We start from the raw sequence: 22,825 nt of genomic DNA, 5'->3' as shown, positions 1-22,825 counted from the left end.
TATATCATGGTAAGGCATAATCAGATAAGCAGAGTATATGGCTAGACTATGGAAAACTATAAATTCTGGAAAAATTTAGACTTTATTCTGAAAACTAAATTAAGTGTTTGTGGATTAAACTGGTTTAAAAGATTTCGGAAAGAAGTAGAAAATAAAAACATACATAGAATAAGACATGGCTACAAAATTTCTACAAAATGGGCTTTAATAATTATTTGCTAAACAAAGGATATTACTCACTGGTGTTTTAAGTCAGATTTCAGAATAGGTATGGTCGGGGATTTTTTATGTATCCTATGAGGCTACGTATTATAATGAAATGAATAGGAGCTTTACAGATAAATAGTCGTTAAGCCCAAATTCCAGTTCTGCCACTTACTAGTTTCATGAATTAGGAAAATAAATAACTATGATCTTCAAATCAAGATTACCTTACCTGCTTTATAAAAAATGTTACATTAAAATAAGCTCTTTAGCACACAGGAGTTTCAAATAAATTTTACAGGATCCTTATAAGAATGAATTACACAGTTATCTGTTGACTAGGTACTCAAAATATGTTTGTTCTCTCTAAACACAGTTATGAGACTTTTTCATGGTAGTCAGAGTCACAGGACCAAGTCCCACTCCCGCCTCCCCAGTAAAGCAGACCAAGGTTATTCATTGACTTCATGAAGATAACTTTTAAGTTTAGCCATCAGTTTTAGTTTATATGCTTTGCATAATATATGCTTTGCATAATTTGGCTATGAAACAAATTTGAATCACAACGTTCATATGCTGATTCACTACTAAATTCATCTACCAATGTGTGCAAACTTAATAATTTTAAAGAAAAGTTTATATGCTATAATTGTGTTTTGAAATTGAGGAATGTTAAAAGGTTTTGAAGAATTTCCTTCAGTAATATCAAAGATGTACTTCAAAGTTACAGAAATCTGTATTTTGTTCTTTGTTTTATATTTTTGTTTTTGTTTTGCAGTGCTCGGGATGGAAACTAGGGCCTTGTGCATGCTAGGCAAGTGCTCTACACAGAGGTAAATTCCCAAGGCTTATTTTTAAAATAGACTAAATTATTTTGAAGTTGAATTAGAAGGCCTTTTTTCCTATCCCTCTATACCCTGAATGGTCACTAGAGGTAGATAAAATTGGAATTCTTCCCTCCTTGGCACTAGAAATAAATAATCATATATGCCTTGGAGCTCTTTTTTTTTTAATTTGCCAATTTTATTTTATTATTATTTTCTGTAGTTCTGGAGATTGAACCCAGGGCCTCAAACGAGGAAGCACTTTACCACTGAGCTATAACCCCAACATGGAGTTTTGTTTTGTTTTTTTTTTTAATGGCAAATTAAATAAAATATATTTTGTTCTAATCTAGTCTTCTTTTCTTTTTGGCAGTACTGGAGATGAAACCCAGGGGAGCTTTACAACAGGGCTCTATCCCCAGTCTTTTCATATTGAGAGAAGGTCTCACTAAGTTGCCCAGGCTAGCCTAGAATTTGTGATCCTATTGCTTCAGGCTCCCAAGTCACTGGGATTATAGGCAAGTGCCACTATGCCTAGCTTTCTAATGTGTGTGTGCATGTGTGTGTGTGTGTGTGTGTGTGTGTGTGTGTGTATGTATGAAAAGGGGAGTTAAAAAGTCAATAGATCCTTAGCAATATGAGGCTGTACAAAGAGACTATACAAGTGGGACAGAACCACAAAATATGTGAATGGAAGTAAGTGAAAGATGTGGTAATTACAATGGAGATTCATTTGGTGACCTCAGGAGATGCCAAGTACCTGTGGCAGGAGATTTTTAATACTTTATTTACCTGATTTTAAACTCAAAAAGAAGGCTTTGGGCTGGGGTTGTGGCCCAGTGGTAGCATATATATATGCTTTAGTGGTTTACTAGAGCTATAAATTTAGTTCAGTGGTAGAGCTCTTGACTAACAAACATGAGGTCCTGAGTTTAATCCCTAGCACTAAGGGGGTGGGAGGAGCCTGCACTGAAGACATTTACAGACATCCCTTGGTATTAGTGGGGATTAGCTCCAGTCCCCAACACAGTATATATAAAATGGCACAGTATTTGCACAGAACTTATCTATACATATCTATATTCTCCCATATACTTTAAATCATCTCTAGATTATCTAATATCTAATACAATGTAAATGTGTTGCAAATACTTGTTATACTGTACTGTTTAAAGAATAAGAACAAGAAAAAAGTGTACATATTTAGTACAGACTCTTATGTTTTGAGTATTTTCTATTTGAGAGTAGTTGAATAAACAGATGTGGAACCCATGGATAAGGTGGGCCAACTGTATTAACATGAAGCAGTAAGAGTCCTTTGAACTTGCCATCATTATAAAGACAATCCTGGATAATCAGAAGGATCAAAGATTTACTTATAAGACAGAGTAAATAAGCACACTGTGTTTAACAGGTGCCCTCACCTTTTGACTCACAACTTACTTTAGGTCACATATTACTGCATATACTCTTCCCAATTTGTCCTGGCTATAACCCTGGAAGTTGAATTTATTGTTCCTGTCCAAGTACTCAGGTAAAACTTCTAGCAGAGTTTCAGTAATGACAGAGATAACATTCTGTTCTTCAATAAGATGTCGAGCCTGCAGAATATTTCAAGAAATTGTCTTTAGAATGAAGTCATAGTAGCATGGACTTAATTTGTTCATTAACTTGGTTTGGCCAGTAATTAAAAAAAAAATGTTTACTAAGCATTAACCACAGTCCTTAGTTTTACAGAATAGCAACTAATGAAAAGTTAGTTAAACTTAAGAATCCTTGCTAGGAATGGTGGGGCACGGCTGTAATCCCATCATTTTGGGAGACTTGAGACAGGAGTACTGCAAGTTCAAGGCCAGTCTTTCAACTTAGCAAAACTTTCTCCAAATAAAATAAAAGGGGCTGGGGATGCAGTTCAGTGGTAGAGTGTCCCTGTAGTCAATCACCAGTACTAGGAAGAAAAAAAAGTAAAAATCCCCTAATCTCCTACTCCTCAATAACTAGAAAACACTGGCTTGCACACTCCCAGCCTTTAAACAGGTTATCTAATAGTTCATCTTCAGTAATCACATAACGGGAAAACCATAACAAAAATCTTTCATGACTTCTACTCTAGAATATCTACTCTAGAATATCCTTTCCTCATTCCCAGTTTAATTTCTTTTTCCTATACTTTTCTCTGGCTTTTTGAAAAGAAAAAGAAGCAAGAATTAATCAAACTACCCAGAAGAAACAGGAAAAGTAGTAGCACAAAAAGGAAGCAGAATCATCCATTGTCCTCCAGAACTATGTAGCATTATCTTACACATATGTGTGACAGGCACACTCTCTCCCTACTTAGTTTTACCTTATTCCATAAGGTAAACTAAAGAATAAATGAAGAATAAAAACAGAGTAAAATATAAAAAAATTTAAAAAAAGAAAAGGAAAGTTTAGGTATTGAAATAGCAGTCTCCTAAGTTGCTCTAGAAAGTGAGAAAGTGAGAAATAAGTTGTGGATGTTATCCGCAGAGATCAGAACATTTGGATGAGAGTAATGCCCAGTTACTTGGTTCTTGGGTACCATTAAATATACAAATGAATAACACTGAAATAGTAGTCAATTTTCCAAATGGAATTAGCCCACCTTAGTCATTATGATATTTAGTTCGATATTAAGTGAAATTCTTAAAACAAAACAAGCTTTATCAGAAATCCTGCAAAAAAGTATGTACACACAGACACACACACAAATAACTGATACATACCAGAGTAGGAACAGTAAACATCTGAACTGAGAGTGCAGTTACAGAGATACTCCTGTCATGATCATCACTAATATATTCTTTCTGCAGTTGTTTATAATACTGAAAAATATAAATGGAGAATCAATTCAAAGTTACTAACAAAAAACTTTAAAAATCTCAATTTAAAAAAGGTTTTAAAATTTAAATCTCAATAAGTGCTGCAAGAATGTCTCTATCCAGAAGATGACAAATATACTTCCTACTTATTGAGGCAAGATATGGCACGGTCAAGAAAAATATACTAGAAAATAACAAAAGACTAAATATTAATTCAGTTACCCAAACTACTAGTAGAGTTAGAAGATCTGCTAAAATAAAAACAAAACAAAAAGCACAGATGAAAATGATGGAGGAGAGCAATAAATTGTGCAGTTTATCCTTTCTCCAAGCAGAATCTGGGGCAATCTTTTTTTTTTTTTAATATATATTTTATTTTGGGACAGGGTCTTGCTTAAGTTGCTTAGGACCTCTCTAAGTTGCTATGGTTAACTTTGAACTTGCGTTCCTCCTGCCTCAGCCTCCAAAGAAGCTGGGATTACAGGCGTGTGCCACCATGTCCGGATGGAGCAATCTTGAATACTTTTTACTCCAATGGTATAGGACAGGGGATACATTCAAAGTATTTAACAACTGATATGATCCAGAAAACCAACAAATTAGATTCAACCTAGCCTTAAATGGAATGCATGACAACTTTTAAACTTTTTATCCTTATACAAATGAACTGGAAATCAACCCTGACATATTAGAACAAATAACAGACATAGCTGTATATTGAGCATCTAGTATGTCTAAGCACAGAATTGGTTACCAAACTTAAGATATTTAATTTTACCTCCCAGAATTCCCACAGAATTTAAGAGATTAAATGCTGTACCAACAATATATCCTCTAAATTGACAGATTATCTTTTATATAAGAAAATAAAATTTCAGCTAGGGATGTAGCTCAGTAGAACAGTCCTTGTCTAGCATGCATGAGGCCTTGGGTTCAATCCCCAGGAAAGAAAGAATGAAAAAAAGAAAGAAAATAAATTTCATTCCAGATCACACATACAGTCCAGCATTCTATCTCTAAAGAGTTTTATAAGTACAGGGGCTAGGGATGTGGCTCAAGCGGTAGCGCGCTCGCCTGGCATGCGTGCGGCCTGGGTTCAATCCTCAGCACCACATACCAACAAAGATGTTGTGTCCGCCGAGAACTAAAAAATAAATATTAAAAATTCTCTGTCTCTCTCCTCTCTCACTCTCTCTTTAAAAAAAAAAAAAAAAGAGTTTTATAAGTACAGTTTTTCCATCTTCAGTTACCATTGCTTCCCAAGATTAACATATGCATCAAATGTTACAATATGCTTATAAAATCCATATAACACAGGTATCTCATCTCATTATTATTTGCCTAATAACAATTATTTTCCTCTCTGCTTCCAATTCCATTCTGGGTCCTATCTCTGCCATATCCTAAGCTTTACAGAACTGTCTGCAACTTAAAATCAGAAGACATCAACAAATATTTATTGTATATTTTTGTATAAGGCAAAGTAGAAAATTCAAAGTCCCTGCTCAGTGTAACCCTGCAATCTAACTTGCAAGATAGACAAAAATATATAACAATATAAGGGATATATATAACATGCCAGGTATAGGTACACCTGTAATCCCAGCAGCTCTGGAGGCTGAGGCAGAAGGATCACGTGTTCAAAGCTAGCCTAGCAACAGCCAATAAGTAACTCAGTAAAACCTTGTCTCTAAATAAAATACAACAAAGGGCTGGGGATGTGGTTCAGTGGTTGAGTTCCCCTGAGTTCAATTCCTGGCATCACCAACCCCCCCAAAAAAGGATATATATTAAGCAACTTAAAAAGCTCTAAGTTTTAAGTTTGTTTTAGCCTCAGGTAAGGATAACTTTTGCCATTTAATTTCTGCCGCCTTTAGTATGCATATCTTTCCTGACATTTCCTTCAATTAATTACTGCTATGCTTGTAACAAATTTTACTAATAGCAAATAAATGACCAAAAAGAATTAATGTGTGGGACTGGGGTTGTGGTTCAGTGGTAGAGCACTCGCCTAGCATGTGCAAGGTCCTTGGTTTGATCTTCAGCACCATATAAAAATAAATAAACAAAATAGAGGTATTATGTCCAACTACAACTAAAAAAAAAAAAAAAAAACAAATGTGTGAATGTGATAACTGCCCTTTGCTTGGCTCTTTCGTCATTTTCCAAACCTATCTTCTGTTCTGCTGTTTCTATACTACCAAGTGCCATCCGTAAAAATATTTATTTAACATAAAATATTAAACTTTTGACAAAGAAATTAATCAAAAAATTCAATTCTTTTGAAACATAATTATTCCTTTGCTTCTCTTAGTCATTTATAAAACTTCTACTTCTGTTTATTGATTTCTATATATAAAAAGCAATTACCTTCACAAATTCCATGGCAAAGAGTTTTTTGTAGTCCATCTCCATAAAAAAACTGCTGAAGATCAATTCATGAAGGATCTTACGGGCACCTAGAGATCATTTGGAGTCAGGAGATAAGAGGATATCAGCAAAATGAAAACAAATTATTCCACCCATTAGAAGTGGGAAAATATTACAAAAATATTTCACGTTAATAGCCTTTAAGGACAATTATAAATAGCATTTATTGAAGTGGTACTAATATAGTAAAATTTAAAATACAACCATATACTGCATTTTCGTTTTCTGCACTTCTTCCACCACCTCATCTTACTTTATCCTTTCAATTTTTTCATTCATTTTCACTGTTTCACTCATAACTACTCTTACTTTGTACTTTTCCTTCACCTTACCCTTTCTCTCATCCTTTACTTTTTGTTAATTGAGATTTTTGAAATGAAAACATAGCTGTAATAAACACATTATTACATGAAAAATATACCCACGTTTTAAAAACTGGCCCTGATTAAGTGAAAAGGTACTGTAATTAAAAGGCAACATCCTTAGTTTCAACACAAATACAAATTGGATAAATATACCTTCATATAAGTAGCAAAAGCAAAGGTCTATTTACCTTTGTAAAGCTTTGCATCCCAAAGCATCAACCTACTAATGAGACATGGATTCTCAGAGCCAGGTTCTTCTTTAAGGCATGCTTGGCAAAAGATTTGCCTAAAGTCACCTGTAAATAAAAGAAGTCAGATAATTTTTATTTTTGATTTCTCCATAAAAGTACATTTCCTATAATAATATATGAAAGACTAACATTAATCCTCCTATGCTTGATGTCAAAAATAATTCTGCCATCATCAAAAACTTGAAAGCCAATAAACAATATTATTTTATATTATGCATTTAAAATATATTATTTATGCATTTGAAGTGTAATCCTGACAATAAAACAGATACTTGACCAAAAAAAAATTATTTTAAACTTAATGACACTTAAAAATTTATGGTTATAAAAACTCAACAGTTTATTAGAAATAAGAAAAAACAGTCTGCATGCTTACTTGAATAGCTCATAATTTTGTTCATCCAGGAACCAAGACGCAAAGCAAATTTCTGATGAGCCATAACCTCAGAGTGCAGTACTTCTACATGAAGTGGATGTTGAGAGACATTTTCTGAATGGCTCTACAAATAAAAGGTATATTAAAAAAAAAAGATAGTATGTAAATTTTGCTTTCAGCTAAACAATCTATTCTTTAAAATAATCATCATCATCATCATCACCACATACCCATGCCATTACCAAATTTCTGAGTCTAAGCATCCTGATCCTATCTTTACTTAGGTGTCAAATCACTTCAACAATATCAAACCACTTCAATAATATAGTCATTCTACTTGTCCTACTTGGGCTCTTATAAATGTGTATAGTCCTCTTAAAAGTCTTGATTATCAGTCTCGGTTTCTCATTCAGAAAGTTACCTTTATATCTTCTTTTGCTTCTTGGCAAGTGGCATAAGCACCTGCTTTAACAGCCCGACGACCCTAATTATAGACAAAAATGAGAATTAGGTAGTGGAATGATAACCACAATCCATATGTAATATATTGCCCACAGATCTAATGAGCTGTCAATTCTAAGTAATTGGCTGATTCTAGGATAATACATAATACATGCTTAATACCTTTTTGAAGCATCTGAACCTCCAAAAGAGAATTCTATAATTTAGGGTGCTGGCTAGTTCTTTACTTATTATAGTGTATTTCCTATTTTTATCAGGTAATAATAACTTAGGTTTACTAAACTCCTACTATAATTGTAAATAAATAAATTCACATTTTCATGAATGAATTTAGAGCTTTTCAACATACATTCTATTAATATACTTGTCATCCATTAATGGTGTGGATGGGCTAATGATTCCTCCACCCCTGGAGTGAGCTAAATAAGGTCTATATAGGAGTTCCTGGTAACTCAAACTTTTATTTACCTATAAAATTTTACCATTTTTTATATGTGCCATGTGAAAAGGATCAGAAAGCACTATCTTCCTCATTTAACCTTTATAATCATCTTATAAGGAAGGTATCCCTATTTTAGAGAGAACACCAAGACACAGAAAGATTAAGTACTTTCTCTTCAAATCCAAAAGTTAATAAATGGTAGATCCAGATATCAATTACAGGCAGTCCATTTCCACAGTACATAATTCTAACCATCTTACAATATTCCTTCTTCAGCTCCTTAGTATATATGGTAAGAACAGACACTAGGCATGGTGATGCATGCCTGTAATCCCAATGGCTCCAGAGGCTAAGGCAGGAGGATCACAAGTTCAAAGCCAACCTCAGCAATTTAGTGAGGCTCTAAGCAACTTAGTGAGACCCTGTCTCAAAATAAATATAAAAAGGGCTGGGGACATGGTTCAGTGGTTAAGTGCCCCTGGGTTCAATACTGGGTACAAAAAACAACACACCAAACAAACAAACAAAAAACAAAAAACCTACCCAAATATATTAAAATGTTAATTACACCAGTTAAGGCTGCCATAACAATGAAAAAAATGCACAAAAAACAAAGCTATATGAAATTTATTTTAAAAAGAATAAACAATATAACCTAAAGCAGTGGATCTCAAAATAAACAGGGAGACTGGGAATATTTCACATGCAACAGGTTGACATGTTGATGTATGATATATGACATGTCCTTATCAACAAAACAAAAAATAACAGATGTTGGCAAGGATGTAGATAAACTAAAGCATACATGTACACTGCTAGAAGAAATATAAAACCGTACAGTTGCTGTGGAAAAAAGTATGGCAGTTCCTCAAACACTTAAACATAAAATCCCCATTTGATCTAGTAATTCCACTTCTGGATATATAACCCAAAGAACTGGAAGTAAAGGCTCAAACCAATATTTGTATGATCATGTTCATAAAAGCATTATTACAAAAGCCAAAATGTGGAAAAATCTGTGTCCATCAATGTATGAGCAAAATGGGGTACATGTATACAATGGAATATTAATCAGCCTAAAAAAGGAAGGAAATCTTGTTATATGCTACAATATGAATGAGCTTTGAGGGCATTATGCTAAGTGAAATAAACCAAAACACAAAAACACAAACACTGCATGATCCCAATTATATATCAAAACTGTCAAATTCTTAGAGTAGAATGGTGTCTGCCAGGGACTTGTAGGAGTGTTGTTCAGTGGATACAGAGTTTTACCTTTATAAGATAAAAATGTTCTTAGAGATGTGTTGCACAATAATGTGCACACAATTAACACCACTGTATTGTACACATAAAAAATGTTAAACAGTAAATTTTATGTTATGTGGATTTTGTCATCATTACATTTTTTTAAATGACAAAATAATGGGAGGGAGGTGAAGATGGAAGTATATCATTTGAAGAAAGGCAGATTTTTTTTTTTTTGAGAGAGAGAGAGAGAGAGAGAGAGAGAAAGAGAGAGAGGAAATTTTTTAATATTTATTTTTTTAGTTTTCGGCGGACACAACATCTTTGTATGTGGTGCTGAGGATCGAACCCGGGCCACATGCATGCCAGGCGAGAGCGCTACCATTTGCGCCACATTCCCAGCCCCAGATTTTTTAAAATACATGGGCATTTCTTTCTTCTTCTTTCTCCTTCAATGAATGGATGGATTGATATTTATTTACTTGTTTGTTTGTTTGTGGTGCTGAGAATCGAATTCAGTGCCTCACACATGCTAGGCAGCACTCTACCACTGAGCTATGACCCTAGTGCAATACATGGGCATTTCTTTCCCCTCCTTTTCCCATCTTTTTTTTTTTTAAATAATGTTGATACTAGTCTCTAGATTTAAATATATATATATAGTTGCAGATAAACACACAGTATCTTTATTTATTTTTATGCGATGCTGAGGATCAAACCCAGTACCTCACATATACAAGGCAAGTGCTTTACCACTGAGCTACAGACCCAGTCCCCTTTTCCCATCTTTTTAATTTAGTAGGCTTGGGCTGGCCAAAAACAAACAAACAAAAAACCTCTTCAACTAATTATAATAGGTATACACATGTACAACTATACATCTTTACAGATTTATAAAACAGACTAATTGCAATACAACCTATCTGGCCAACTATTTTTTTTTTTTTAGTTTAATATGCATACCTTATCTCATGTTTTATTTTTCCTTTTCAATGAATTTAAAAAAAAAAAAATTGTGTTGGGGGGGAATGGGAGGAGGAAATGGTGGTAGGAAAAGGGATAAATAAGACAAAGACACTGGAAGACCTAGATCTTTCCATTACATTTGAAAACTAACAAATTCCAGGTCCATACCTTCCCAAGCCAACTCATCTCATGGGGTTACCTACTTCTTAGAGTACTAGGATCATGCTAGCTCACAGTAATTCTACAGGAATAATACACCCTGATATTTACAATATTCACCAAGATTTTCTCTTACAATCTGCAATGTTAATTTTGTATGTAAGATGGCAAAATGTGGATTGGGAAAGAGCATCATTGCATCTTTAAAATCTTTTTGAATGTCTCTTTCATGAGAATGACAGAGAATGATCTTCTGAAAGCAGAGAACAATCTGACTCATCTTTATATTTCCTCTAAAGACTGTATAAATATTAAGGGCAGCAGAATACAACTGAAAGGCAGCAGAATACAACAGACACTAGTATGGCAGTATGTATAAACGTGACTGTATAACCAATATGATCCTGCAATCTGTACACGTGGGAAAAATAAGAATTCATATCCCATTTGAATCAAATGTATGATATATGATATGTCAAGATCATTGTAATGTTTTGAGCAACTAATAAAAAAAAGACTATATAAATATTTAGTGAACTGACTGAGTACCATATTTTAAGAGAGTCTTTGACAAGGTGACATTTATCCAAGGAAAGCAGATGAAGAGAAGGAAAGTTTGACCAGACTGAGCTTATTATCACAAGACAAACAGCCAAAAAAGAAGAAAGCAGAAATAGTAAATATGAAATTACAGATTTACTAAACTACTTCATGGGCTGCCATCTGAAAACAAAAGGTCTTTTGGGAGTTAGTTTACATGGAGACAGATTTTGACTGAACATGGAAATAAATTCTTCTATGAATGTGTTGTTCAACAGAACCAAACTCTCTAAGTATTCAAGCAGTAGTTAGAGGACCACTGGATAGGGATACTGTATTCTCAATACAGGGATAGGCAATTTCAGTTGTTTCAACTTTTTTTCTTTCTTATATGTTAATACTCACTTTATCAGTAAACAAATTCCTATAAGGACAAAAACAAAACATTTTTTCCCCTTAAGAAGAGTACTGATGGTGCTGGGATTGTGACTCAGAGGTAGAATGCTTGCCTCTCACGTGGGAGGCACTGGGTTCAATCCTCAGGACCACATAAAAATAAATTAATAAAATAAAGGTATTTGTCCATCTACAACTTAAAAACTTTTTTTTTTTAAAAAAAAAGAAGAAGGGTATTGAGGGCTAAGTTTGTAGCTCAGTGGTGAAGCACTTGCCTACATGTGTGAGGCACTGGGTTCGATTCTCAGCACCACATACAAATAAATAAAGTTCTATCAACAGCTAAAAAAAAAAATTAAAAAAAAAGAAGAGTATTGAAAGAGTATTTGTTAAGCCTTTGTGAGTTCCTTTCAAGCTTTCTGAAAAAGATAGGGTATATATATACATTTTGTAACTATTGTGAAAATCCAAGTAGACTTTCCCTTGTTCAAACAGTAGTTGAAAATCATCAGCCTGACCAAACTTTATTGCTCCTTCTATAACCTATAAACACAGTGTAACAATATTAATAAGGACATTAAAACCTGGCATAACCTGATATCACTGTGTAGGACTAGAAAATATTTGTTAAATGAATCACTTCACTGTTTTCTTTCGTCTTCTTCTATTCTTTCTTTTATAGCTACTCTTTCCCAACCACCTCTTATTTTCTCAGCCATCTTTTCTCCTTTCATTCTTCTCTTGCTTCCTAAGTTTTCACCTTTCTTGTCTTCTTTCAAGACTGCCTGACCAATCTCTTTTTCTCAATCTTCTTAACTGTAAATAAATATACATTTCATCATTCCTCCTCAAACCCACTCAAATTCTTAGGCTCTTCACTTCCTTAAAATAAATCTGATTTCAGAATCAACCAACCACAGAGTATAAAAAATATTTAATCTGGAAATACAATTGACCTGAGGCCAATTAACCATTAACATAGAATTATTATATTCCCTTAACTATGCCTAAACTAAAGACCATTCAAAATATAGGAGAAAACTCAGTTGATGTCTATATGCAGATAATATCAGTGACAACTGGTCTCTTTAGCCCTTGAGCAAAGAAATGCTGGAGAAAGTACACACTAGTTGAAATATGATCCTTGCATTGGCAGCCATTAAAACACCAAGAACTAGTTAGAAATGAAAAACTGCCTACACCACATCAAATCCATTAAATAAGAATCTACATTTTTAATAAAATCCTAGTAGGATTCACATGAAAATTAAAGTTTTTTAATTTGTTTGTTTTGTTTGTTTTGGAGCCACAGATTGAAAAAGGGGCACTTTACTACTGAGCCACATCTCCAGGCCATACCCCCCACCCCTGCTATTTAAAACAGGGTCTCACTAAATTACTTAGGGGCTCACTAAGAGGCTGGCTTTGAACTTGTGATCCTCCTGCCTCAGCTTACCAGGTGGCTGGGATTATAGGCATATGCCACCACACCCAGGCTGAATATTAAAATTAAAGGCATCATTCTAACCAGAATTCTTATGTACTTGGAATGAATTGTATGTGTGCCAAGATATTGATCCTCTTAACCTCAAGGTTCTGGGCATAGGTTTATGAAACAGAGATGACAGTACCTATCTTAAAGGTTGTTCTCAAAACCAAATGAGATCTTCAAATACACCATGTCTGAAATATGTCAATGCTTGGCAAATGTTAGCCAATTTTATTAAATGTTCATATCCTTTTCTTTTTTTCTCATTTGCCCTTTCTTTATAATATGCCACCAAATAAGACATATGTAAGAAACACAGAGAAGGGAAACTAATCACCTATTCTGTCTATATTAAGCCACCTTTTAAAAATAAGTATATTAGAAAAATGGAAGCTGGATGTAGGAATGCTCAGCTTTAATTCCACCAACTGGGAAGTCAGGGGGGTGTTTACGCTTGGGCAACTTAGAAAGACCCTATCTCAAAACAAAAAATATGAAGGATTGGGCTTATAGCTCAGTGCAAGAGCCCGTTCAATCCCAGTACAACACACATACACACACACACACACACACACACACACACACATATAAATAGGAAAATTTTGTTCAGAGGATGCAGTTCAGTGGTAGAATGCTTGCTTAGCATGCATGAGATCCTGTGTTCTACCCCCAGCACTGAAAGTAAAGAAAATTGGAAAGTTTTGAGTTACTAATGTTTCTTCCTCCACTAGATTCTATTCCTCTCAAGGGCAGGGGTTAAATTAATATTTCTTTTAAACACTTCTATCACCTAAAGAATCCATTTTCTTTTTGGATGGATGTTAAATAAAAGCTAAGCCATAGAATTAATATTACTCACAGATAATACAAACAAATCATGTCAAAAATCTCAGAAATGATCATCATTTCTTAATTCATGCATGCATTCATTCATTCAATAAATAACTCTACAGGAATAGATTAACCCTAAACTGACATTTTAACCTATAATTGTCAAACATATTTGGTAAGTTTCTAATTATTAAGAATAAAAGAGGATGGCTGGGGTTGTAGCTCAGTAGTAGAGTGCTTGCCTAGCACATGTGTGGCACCAGGTTTGATCCTCAGCACCACATAAAAATAAATTTTTTAAAAAAAGGGTATTGTGTCCATATACAACTAAAAAAAAAAATTAAAAAAGAGGGAAGTTACAAATCCTTATCTAAAACTATGAAACATAAACACCCAAAATCAAAGTTCTAGCCAATTTATGCAAGATGTAAGAAATAAATAGTTATACTTAACACAATACTGAGGGACTTGGCAAGGGCTCCATCAACACTCCCAGGAAACTAATGTAAGACAGAAGTATAATTCAAATGGTGACTACAAACCTCTTTGTCTATGGCAGTGGTGTGCAACTGGGCCTCTGCGAGTTCACAGTCAAGAGCTCTTTGTAGACTGTATATGACATGGTCATAAGAATGGTGTTCATCATTAAAAAGGACACAATAGTATCTTTCATTTTTCTCCCTTTTAATTAAAAAGACACATTTAGATACTGCAACAAGTAAAAGAAAAAGATAAAAATAGACAAAAATAATATATGACATCTATACTAAAGCAGCATATAGATTCATACCTGTGGGAAAATAATACTGCAATAGTGATACAGGAAATGGTGATTTTTATTTTTTGAAGTACTGGGGACTGAACCCAGGGGCACTTTACCACTGAGTTACATCCCCAGCCCTCTTTACTTTATTTTGAGACAGGGTCTCATAAGGTTGTCCAGGCTGGTCTCAAAACTTGTGATTCTCCTGTCTCAGCCTTCCAAGTCACTGAGATTACAAGTATGTGTCACTTTGCCCAGCAGGAAAGGATCTTAAGTTGAATAGTACAATGGAATTTTTAAAAATCCTAGCCAGTCATGTGGCACACGCCTATAGTCCCAGTTCCTTGGGAGAATAAGGTGGAAGGATGACTTGAGCCTATGAGTTCAGCACCATCCGTGTAAGCTATTGAGGCCCAATCTCAAAACAAACTAACTAATAATAGTATTACCTTTTCCATGTATTTCCTCCAGTTTTTCTTTTCTTTTTTAGGTGTAGATGGACACAACACAGAGCCTTTATTTTTATGTGGTGCTGAGGATCAAACCCGGGTCCCGCCCGTGCTAGGCGAGTGCTCTACCGCTAAGCCACAATCCCAGCCCCTCCTCCAATTTTTCTTACTTCTAGAAATTTTATTTTAGAGCCACTATGCCTTATATACCACTCTCTGTTTACCTTGCATTCTGATAAAGAGGGATACTTTTTCAAGCTCCAGTTTAGAAGTTTCAAGCAGGTAACAATATATGATCAGATTTTATTAAAATTTAATTTTTCCTGAATTTTATTATATTTATTTTATGTATAACTTTTATTTAAGTGAACTGACATTATAGTACATTTAGAGATATTTTGGTAAAGATGTATAAAGTGCTAGCACTCCCATTTTCGTTGTAGTACCTCAAACATGTCATATACTCTCTTAATCTTGCTGAAATGACAGTACCTTGTCCATCTCTAAGAAAAGGATAATATTTATATTCAAAAGTCACATGAGGATATCATTAAAAATATAAAACAGCTAGGTAAAGAGCTACATGCCTGTGTTCCCAGAAACTTGGGAATCTGAGACAAAAGAATATCAAATTGCCCAGCCTGGGCAACTTAGTGAGGCCCTGAAAACTTAGCAAAATTCTGTCTCAGAATAAAAAAATAAAAAGGGTTGGCAATGTAGCCAGTGGTAAAGTGCCCCACAGGTTCAATCCCCAATACCAAGGGAACATAAGAGAGAGAGAGAGAGAGAGAGAGAGAGAGAGAGAGAGAAAGAAAGAAAGAAAATTCTGTGTTGCTTTTTTAAAAATCTAAAGACTAGGCTGGGGTTGTGGCTCAGCAATAAACTGCTAGCCTAGCATGTGAGAGGCCCTGGGTTCGCTCCTCAAAACCACATAAAAATAAATAAAAATAAAGGTATTGTGTTCAACTACAACTAAAAAACAAATATATTTTTTAAAAATCTAAAGATGTCAACTCTAGTAATGGATAAAGAAGAAAACAGGCTGAGGATGTTGCTCAGTCATAGAATGTGTACTTAGGAGGTTCTGAGTTCAAGTCTCAGCTGCTATGGGCTACAGATGTTATGATTTTAAAGAATTTATAATATGCTTTTATAACATACTCAATTGATCTTTATAACTCTTAAGAAGCAGACTATCTCAGCCCTCTTACACGTAGTGTAGGAAACAGAGACTCAAACAAATTAGGACATTCATGGTCACAATGTCAATAAGCAGTGGCATATGTCAATAAGCAGTACTAGAACTCAGATCTGTGAATCCAGAGACCAGTGCTACCTATTACAAAATAATATTCAAGCAACTCTTCCATTTTGGGTAGGCAGATGGCTTCAATTATGTTTACTGACACAAAGTTTCTTAAAAGGTTTAACTGACTTTATCACCTATTTGAAATTAAATATTTGTGGATATAATTTCTCCAAGAAGTTTATAGACCAACAAGAGAAAAAACAATATATGAACTAATATTCTTAATTCTCTCTCCTGAACAAAATAAGCAAAAAGCCCTAGTAAACTCAAAGATCAACTAAATTTAGATTTGTGCTATGATTTTGTGAAATTCTGAATATTACACAGGTAGAAAAATTCCCACAAGGCTCAATTATATCTTCCTTTTTTTCATTTTTAAGTTAAGAGCAGCTCTTACTATAACCAAAGACATGGCTGTTAGAAATTGCTGAGATTTAGCTAAAAAAAATAGTTAATTCCCTACAACTGCAATAATTCTAGTATACCATTACCAGAGCACAGGGAAGGATCTACTTCCTCACCCTCACCATCAAACCTTTCTTTTTTTTTTTTTTTTAAGAGAGAGAGAGACAATTTTTAATAATTTTTATTTAGTTTTCGGCGGACACAACATCTTTATCTGTATGTGGTGCTGAGGATCGAACCCAGGCCGCACGCATGCCAGGCGAGCGCGCTACCACTTGAGCCACATCCCCAGCCCCAAACCTTTCTTGATTAGAAAAAAAGCTAAAGATCAGGGCTAATGAGAGAAATATTGTTCCAACATTCCGATTTGTTCACAAACCTTTTGGGAAACCTAGTTGTTGGAATCAAACAATTTACTTACTGGGATCTGTGGCTAAACTTAGAACAAAACTATCAAAGTACTGGCTTACCCTATAAATGCAAAGCCCTTAACAGACTCCTCTTTAACTTCTGTATGGTGTCTACCAAAACATCTCATGTAAAGAAACATTTTGAAAATATTTCCAAGAGTTAATCACTATATATTTTTCCTAATGATATTAAGAAGCAAATAACCAGGCTGGGGTTGTGGCTTAGCGGTAGAGCACTCACCTAGCGCATGTGAGGCCCTGGGTTTGATCCTCAGCACCATATAAAAATAAATAAATAAAGGTATTGTGTCCAACTACAACTACAAAGTAAATGTTAAAAAAGAAAGAGGGCTGGGGTTTTGGCTCAGTGGTAGAGCGGTTGCCTCGTATGTATGAGGCACTGGGTTTGATTCTCAGCACCACATACAAATAAATGAATAAAATAAAGGTCTGTCAACAATTTAAAAAAAAAAGAAGCAAATAACCACAAAAATTGCTATTCAACACTTGTTTTCGGGCTGGGGTTGTGGCTCAACGGTAGAGTGCTCGCCTAGCAAGTGCAAGGCCCTGGATTCAATCCTCAGCACCACATAAAATAAATACAATAAAGATATTGTGTCCAACTACAACTAAAAAATAAACATTAAAAGAAGAAGAAGAAAATGAAAAGTTCAAAGGTCTTTAAAAAAAACACTATTTGCAATATAGACAATCATCACTAAACTTTTCCCTTTTAACAATTTTCCCTACCTTATCTGCAATTCAGGAGGCAGTTCTTTTTCCTCTTCCCATATAGTCATTTCTACAATGTATTTTATCACCAAAGGGAATATTTTCCTGGCTTGAACAATAACCTCTTCACTCAATGGACAACGTAAATTCTGTAAGAAAGTAGAGAAAACCAGACTAAGACTGTATACAAGTAAACATAGAGGATGATAATGTTATTTATTTAAAGCAATCACTTTTGTGAGTTTATTAACACATCTTCCAGGAAAGAGTTGCTCAGATGAGCTCAAGAAAGTTGCTATCAGTTTGGTTTACCTTCTTGTGGCCAAGTTGGTGTTACAGATCACACAAGACGCCAAGGCAGAACCATGGAACCACCTTCACCAATATTCTCCCTTATAAAAATGTTCTTCTCTGCCAGAGAAGCTTGGTTAGGAAAATTCATGCAATAACTGATTATCCCTTTTAACTCACAAGAACTGTAGTCATAATTTATTTCAACAGACTTGCACATAGCCACTTCGTAAAAAGGCAGATCAAGTATTAAAGACATTTAAAAGATAAGGAACTTCTCCTTATCTTTGAAGAAGTTCCTTCTTCCGCTGAGCCACAACCCCAGCCCGGTTATTTGCTTCTTAATATCATTATGAACAATCTTCACATGTGAAGATGTTGTGCTGAAGATGTTGTGCCAGAGTATGTGCCTAATACAAGGAAGGCCCTGAGTTTGATCCCCAGTACTAGGAAAAGAAAAAAAGAAAGAAAGAAAGAAAAAAAGGAGAAGAAGAAGATAAGTAAACCAGCCAGCAACTTTATGACTGTGCTCAGATGAAGTATCTTAACCATAGAAAGTAGTCATATCACAGAAACAAAAAGTAGAAAGTTGATTGCCAAGGGCTGGGAGGAGGGGGAATTAGTGTGTAGTGGGTACAGAGTTTTAGTATTGAAAGATAAAAGAGTTCTTGAGATCTATTGCACAACAATGTAAATATAATTAATACTACTGAACTGTATTCTTAAGAATGGTTAAAATGGCAAATTTAATGAGATTTTTATAATTAAAAAAAAAGATAAGGTCAAAGAGCCTGTAAAGAGAAGGAAAATTAAAACCTGGGTCTTTTAACTTCCACAACAACAATGCTTTGTTCATTACAGAACATTGATAAAAGGTGCAATGCTATGTTCATTACAGAACATTAATAAAAGGTGTTCTCCACAACATCTTCAGCCCAGTTCCTTATCTTTTAAATGTCTTTAATACTTGATCTGCCTTTTTACGAAGTGGCTATGTGCAAATCTGTTGAAATAGTGCATGTGAATGCTCTATGTCATAAGCCATTATAGAATGCAAATCAAAGCCATAATGAGCTACCACTTCACCCCTAGTTGGGTGGCTATAATCAAAAAGGCCGAAAATATAAGTGTTAGTCATGCTGTGGCAAAACTGGAACTCTTATATACTACTGGTGGACATAAAAAAGCCTGCAGCCACTGTGGAAAACAGTCTGGCAGTTTATCAAAATGTTAAGTATAGTTACCATGACACAGAAATTCTACTTTCAGTATATAACTAAGAGAAATGAAAATATATGTTCACACATTTATATACAAATTTTCATAGCATCATAATTCATAATAGCACAAAAGTAGAAACATCCTAAACGTTCATCAAGTAATGATAAATAAAATGTGGTGTGTATCTATGCAACAGAATACATGGCTGTAAGACAGAATACCACAACATGGATGAATCTTTTTTTTTTATATTTATTTTTTAGTTTTAGGTGGACACAATATCTTTATTTTATTTTTACGTGGTGCTGAGAATCGAACCCAGTGCCTCACACATGCTAGGCGGGCGCGCTACCACTTGAGCCACATCCCCAGCCCCAACGTGGACGAATCTTGAAAACATTATGCTAAGTAAAAGAAACTAATCACAGGGCTGGGGTTGTGGCTCAGCGCTAGAGTGCTTGCCTGGCATGTGTGAAGCACTGGGTTAGATCCTCAGTATCACATAGAAATAAATAAATATTGTGTCTATCCACAACTTAAAAAAAGAAAAAGAAAAGGAAAAAGAATTAGTTGTTAAAAAAAAGAAAGAAAGCAAGAAACCAGTCACAAATGACTATATATTTCATGATTGCATTTTCATAAAATGTCCACAAGAGGCAAATCTAAAGAATCAGAAAGTAAATTACTTGTTGTCTAAGGATGGGAGTAGGGAGAAATGGATAGCGACATTTTAATGGGTAGTAGTATTTCTTCTTGGGTGATGAAAATGTTCTACAATTATCGTGAGGATTACAAAACTGTGAATATACTAAAAACACCACTAAATTATATTCTTTTAAATAAATGAATTTTTATATGTAAGCAATTTACATCTCACTAAGCTGTTTTAAAAGTGGAATAAATAGGAAAAATATGTATAGTAGCTCTTTCAGCATATGAAAATGAAATAAAACAAAATAAAAAATAAAACTGATTCAGTATAAGGCTTTTAACAAATTTTATTCGAATTCCTATAGACCATATCATCACAAACCACTAACCTACTCATTTACACTTTAATACTGCCTCTTTAACAGGTCATCTTCTCTCTAGAGATTTTGTTCAGAAGCCTTTGTTGAAGAGAGATAAAAAGAGTGCCAAAGGTTCTAGGTTTATTACTGGTCCATTTCATTTCTGTTTCTTTTTTCCACTCAGCATTTCCTTGTAATTCTTCATGAAATTAGTTCAAATTGAAGAGTTAAAAGAAACTATTCATTGTTTCCATATTGTATCAGAAGCTTTGAGTTCTTTGGAAGAAATCTGGTGAATATGTAAGAAATTTTCAAGAAAAGCATCTACACCTTAGAAAACAAGGTCAATTAGAGGGAACAAAAGAACTATAACTTAAATAAAAGTAACAAAAAAGCCAAAATAAATAAATTAAAAAAGCAGAAATACACTGCAAAACTAGAGAAAAACTGCTTTTACATGGATGGGAAAGGAGCCTCTCTTCAAAAGATATTGTCAAATGCTGGGTGATTGGCTATTAGTATCAGCCAGGTCTAATTACACTAGGTAAATTTCCATTATGTTTGGCACAATGCCGTGCATTTGGCAGCATATAGATTCCACGTTCACCAAAGCAGAAAGAAAGCAAAATGCTAAATACACAGGATTGTTTGTGTTGCCTGGGTTGATTAGTTATGTGCTACCTATAAGGTAGGTAGATATCTTTTCTCACATCTCCAGATTATGAATCAGTTCCAGTATATATCTAGACCATCTGAATCTAATTACAAATCCAAAAAAAAATCCAAGATTGGGTTAGTCTGGGACTGATTACAGTGTTTTGTGGTCTTATGATTTCAGGAAAACCCCAAAGTGGGGTGCTGTTTTAAAAACTCAATGAGCCAACCTAACTCCTAAGAATTCCTCAGCTACTTCAAGTCTAAAAGTAGACTTCCTGAAAGACCAACTACTGAATGAAGAGGATATAAGTCATGCTACAGGGCTGGAGATAACAGCTTAGTGGTAGAGCACTTGACTAGAATGCTTGAAGCCCTGAGGCCAACACAAACACATACACACACACAATCACAGTGCAAACATGATTTAAAAAATATCAAGAGAAAGAAATTGAAACAATCAGAATTAAAAGGGCTTTTTAAACAAAACAAAAACAAGAGAATGTACTAAAAGGGTTAAGACTAGATAATATTTCAGGTAACAGACATCTAATGATTTTAATCAAGAACTAGGCACTTGATAAATATCTGTCAAATGAATAAATAACCATTTGGGATAAATAAGTTAAAAATAATGGAGGCAATCACAAAACAATGCTAAATGATAAATGTGATAAAATACTAATCCAATAAGTGACTGGGTAATGTGTATGTGAGTATTCTTTGTACTATTGTCATTTTTGCAACTTTTTATAAATTTGAAATTATTTCTAAATCCAAGCTTAAAAAAAAAAAAAGTACTGGGGACCAGAGTCTATAGATCTGAAATTTCAAGCCCAACTAGTTGGTTTGACCAGTTGTACAAAGTGGAGTAAATCACCATACTGAGGTTGTTTCCACATGTGTAAAATGAGGCCACTAAATCCACCTCATAAAGTAATAATGAAGAAAAAATAATGTAATGTATATGAAAGGACTTTAAGTCTAAAATGTTATACAAAAAGCTGAGTAAAATTGTGCTCGCCTGTAGTCCTAGATACCAGGGGAGGCTAAGATAGAAGAATTACTTGAGACCAGGAGTTCAGGACCTATCTGGGAAATACAAGACTCCACCTCTAAAAAAACAAAATAAAACGTTATACAAATATAAAGTGTTATTAGTGCCAAAAGTACACATAATGGGAAAAGAAGTAATTATTAAAAGAATAATTTTAATGATGATGGGACAATACCTAAATGGGTCCTTACTAAATGCCAGGCATACTCTAAGTACTTTACATGTATCATTTCATTTAAACCTTACAGCCTGTGAGGCAGATGCTAAAAGTCTAGTTTAGAGGGAGAAACTGAAGCATAAAGATTTAATAACTTTTCCACTGTCACAGAGCTAGTAGTGTGTGGTGATTATAAACTAAACCAACCAAGGACATTTGTTTTAGAGGCCATGATGTTGTAGTCTACTCAAGGAAAGGAAGCATGTTTTGTTTCTCCAAATATAATTCCTTTAAATTTAGAGTTTTATAAATAAAAAAATAAATACTCAAACAGTGTAGACACACAGAAAAACCAATGTTTTCTTAACAACAGACCACTATCTTTTGTAACATGGGACCATTATCTTTTGTAACACAGCATAATATTTTTCCCAGTCTGTCATAATCTCATGATTTAGCTATTTGCTATAAAGAAGATGTAAATCATTTATGGAGTTTAAGTTATCAATCTTTTCCTTTTAATGGTTTCTGAATTTTTCAAAAC

At 34.3% G+C, this 22,825-nt stretch overlaps 1 protein-coding gene across 3 annotated transcripts in view; it reads right to left on the bottom strand.

Moving 5' to 3' along the window:
- The window catches only part of UBR1 (ubiquitin protein ligase E3 component n-recognin 1), a 147,484-nt gene that overhangs the window by 85,068 nt on the left and 39,591 nt on the right, over positions 1–22,825 (bottom strand). For all 3 annotated transcript variants that reach the window (XM_081291719.1, XM_081291718.1, XM_081291717.1), the window contains exons 5-12: positions 17,910–18,040; positions 14,366–14,504; positions 7,712–7,774; positions 7,291–7,414; positions 6,852–6,959; positions 6,239–6,327; positions 3,773–3,871; positions 2,472–2,629 (exon numbers count right to left, since the gene is read on the bottom strand). In XM_081291719.1, coding sequence (XP_081147845.1) covers positions 2,472–2,629; positions 3,773–3,871; positions 6,239–6,327; positions 6,852–6,959; positions 7,291–7,414; positions 7,712–7,774; positions 14,366–14,504; positions 17,910–18,040 — 911 coding nt within the window. The remainder of the gene's footprint in view (positions 1–2,471; positions 2,630–3,772; positions 3,872–6,238; positions 6,328–6,851; positions 6,960–7,290; positions 7,415–7,711; positions 7,775–14,365; positions 14,505–17,909; positions 18,041–22,825) is intronic.

Source organism: Spermophilus citellus, assembly GCF_964194105.1.
Source record: "Spermophilus citellus genome assembly, chromosome: 4".
NCBI classification, from domain to species: Eukaryota; Metazoa; Chordata; class Mammalia; order Rodentia; family Sciuridae; genus Spermophilus; species Spermophilus citellus.
Note: the sequence above shows the minus strand (reverse complement) of the source record. Positions and strands in the feature narration are given on the sequence as shown.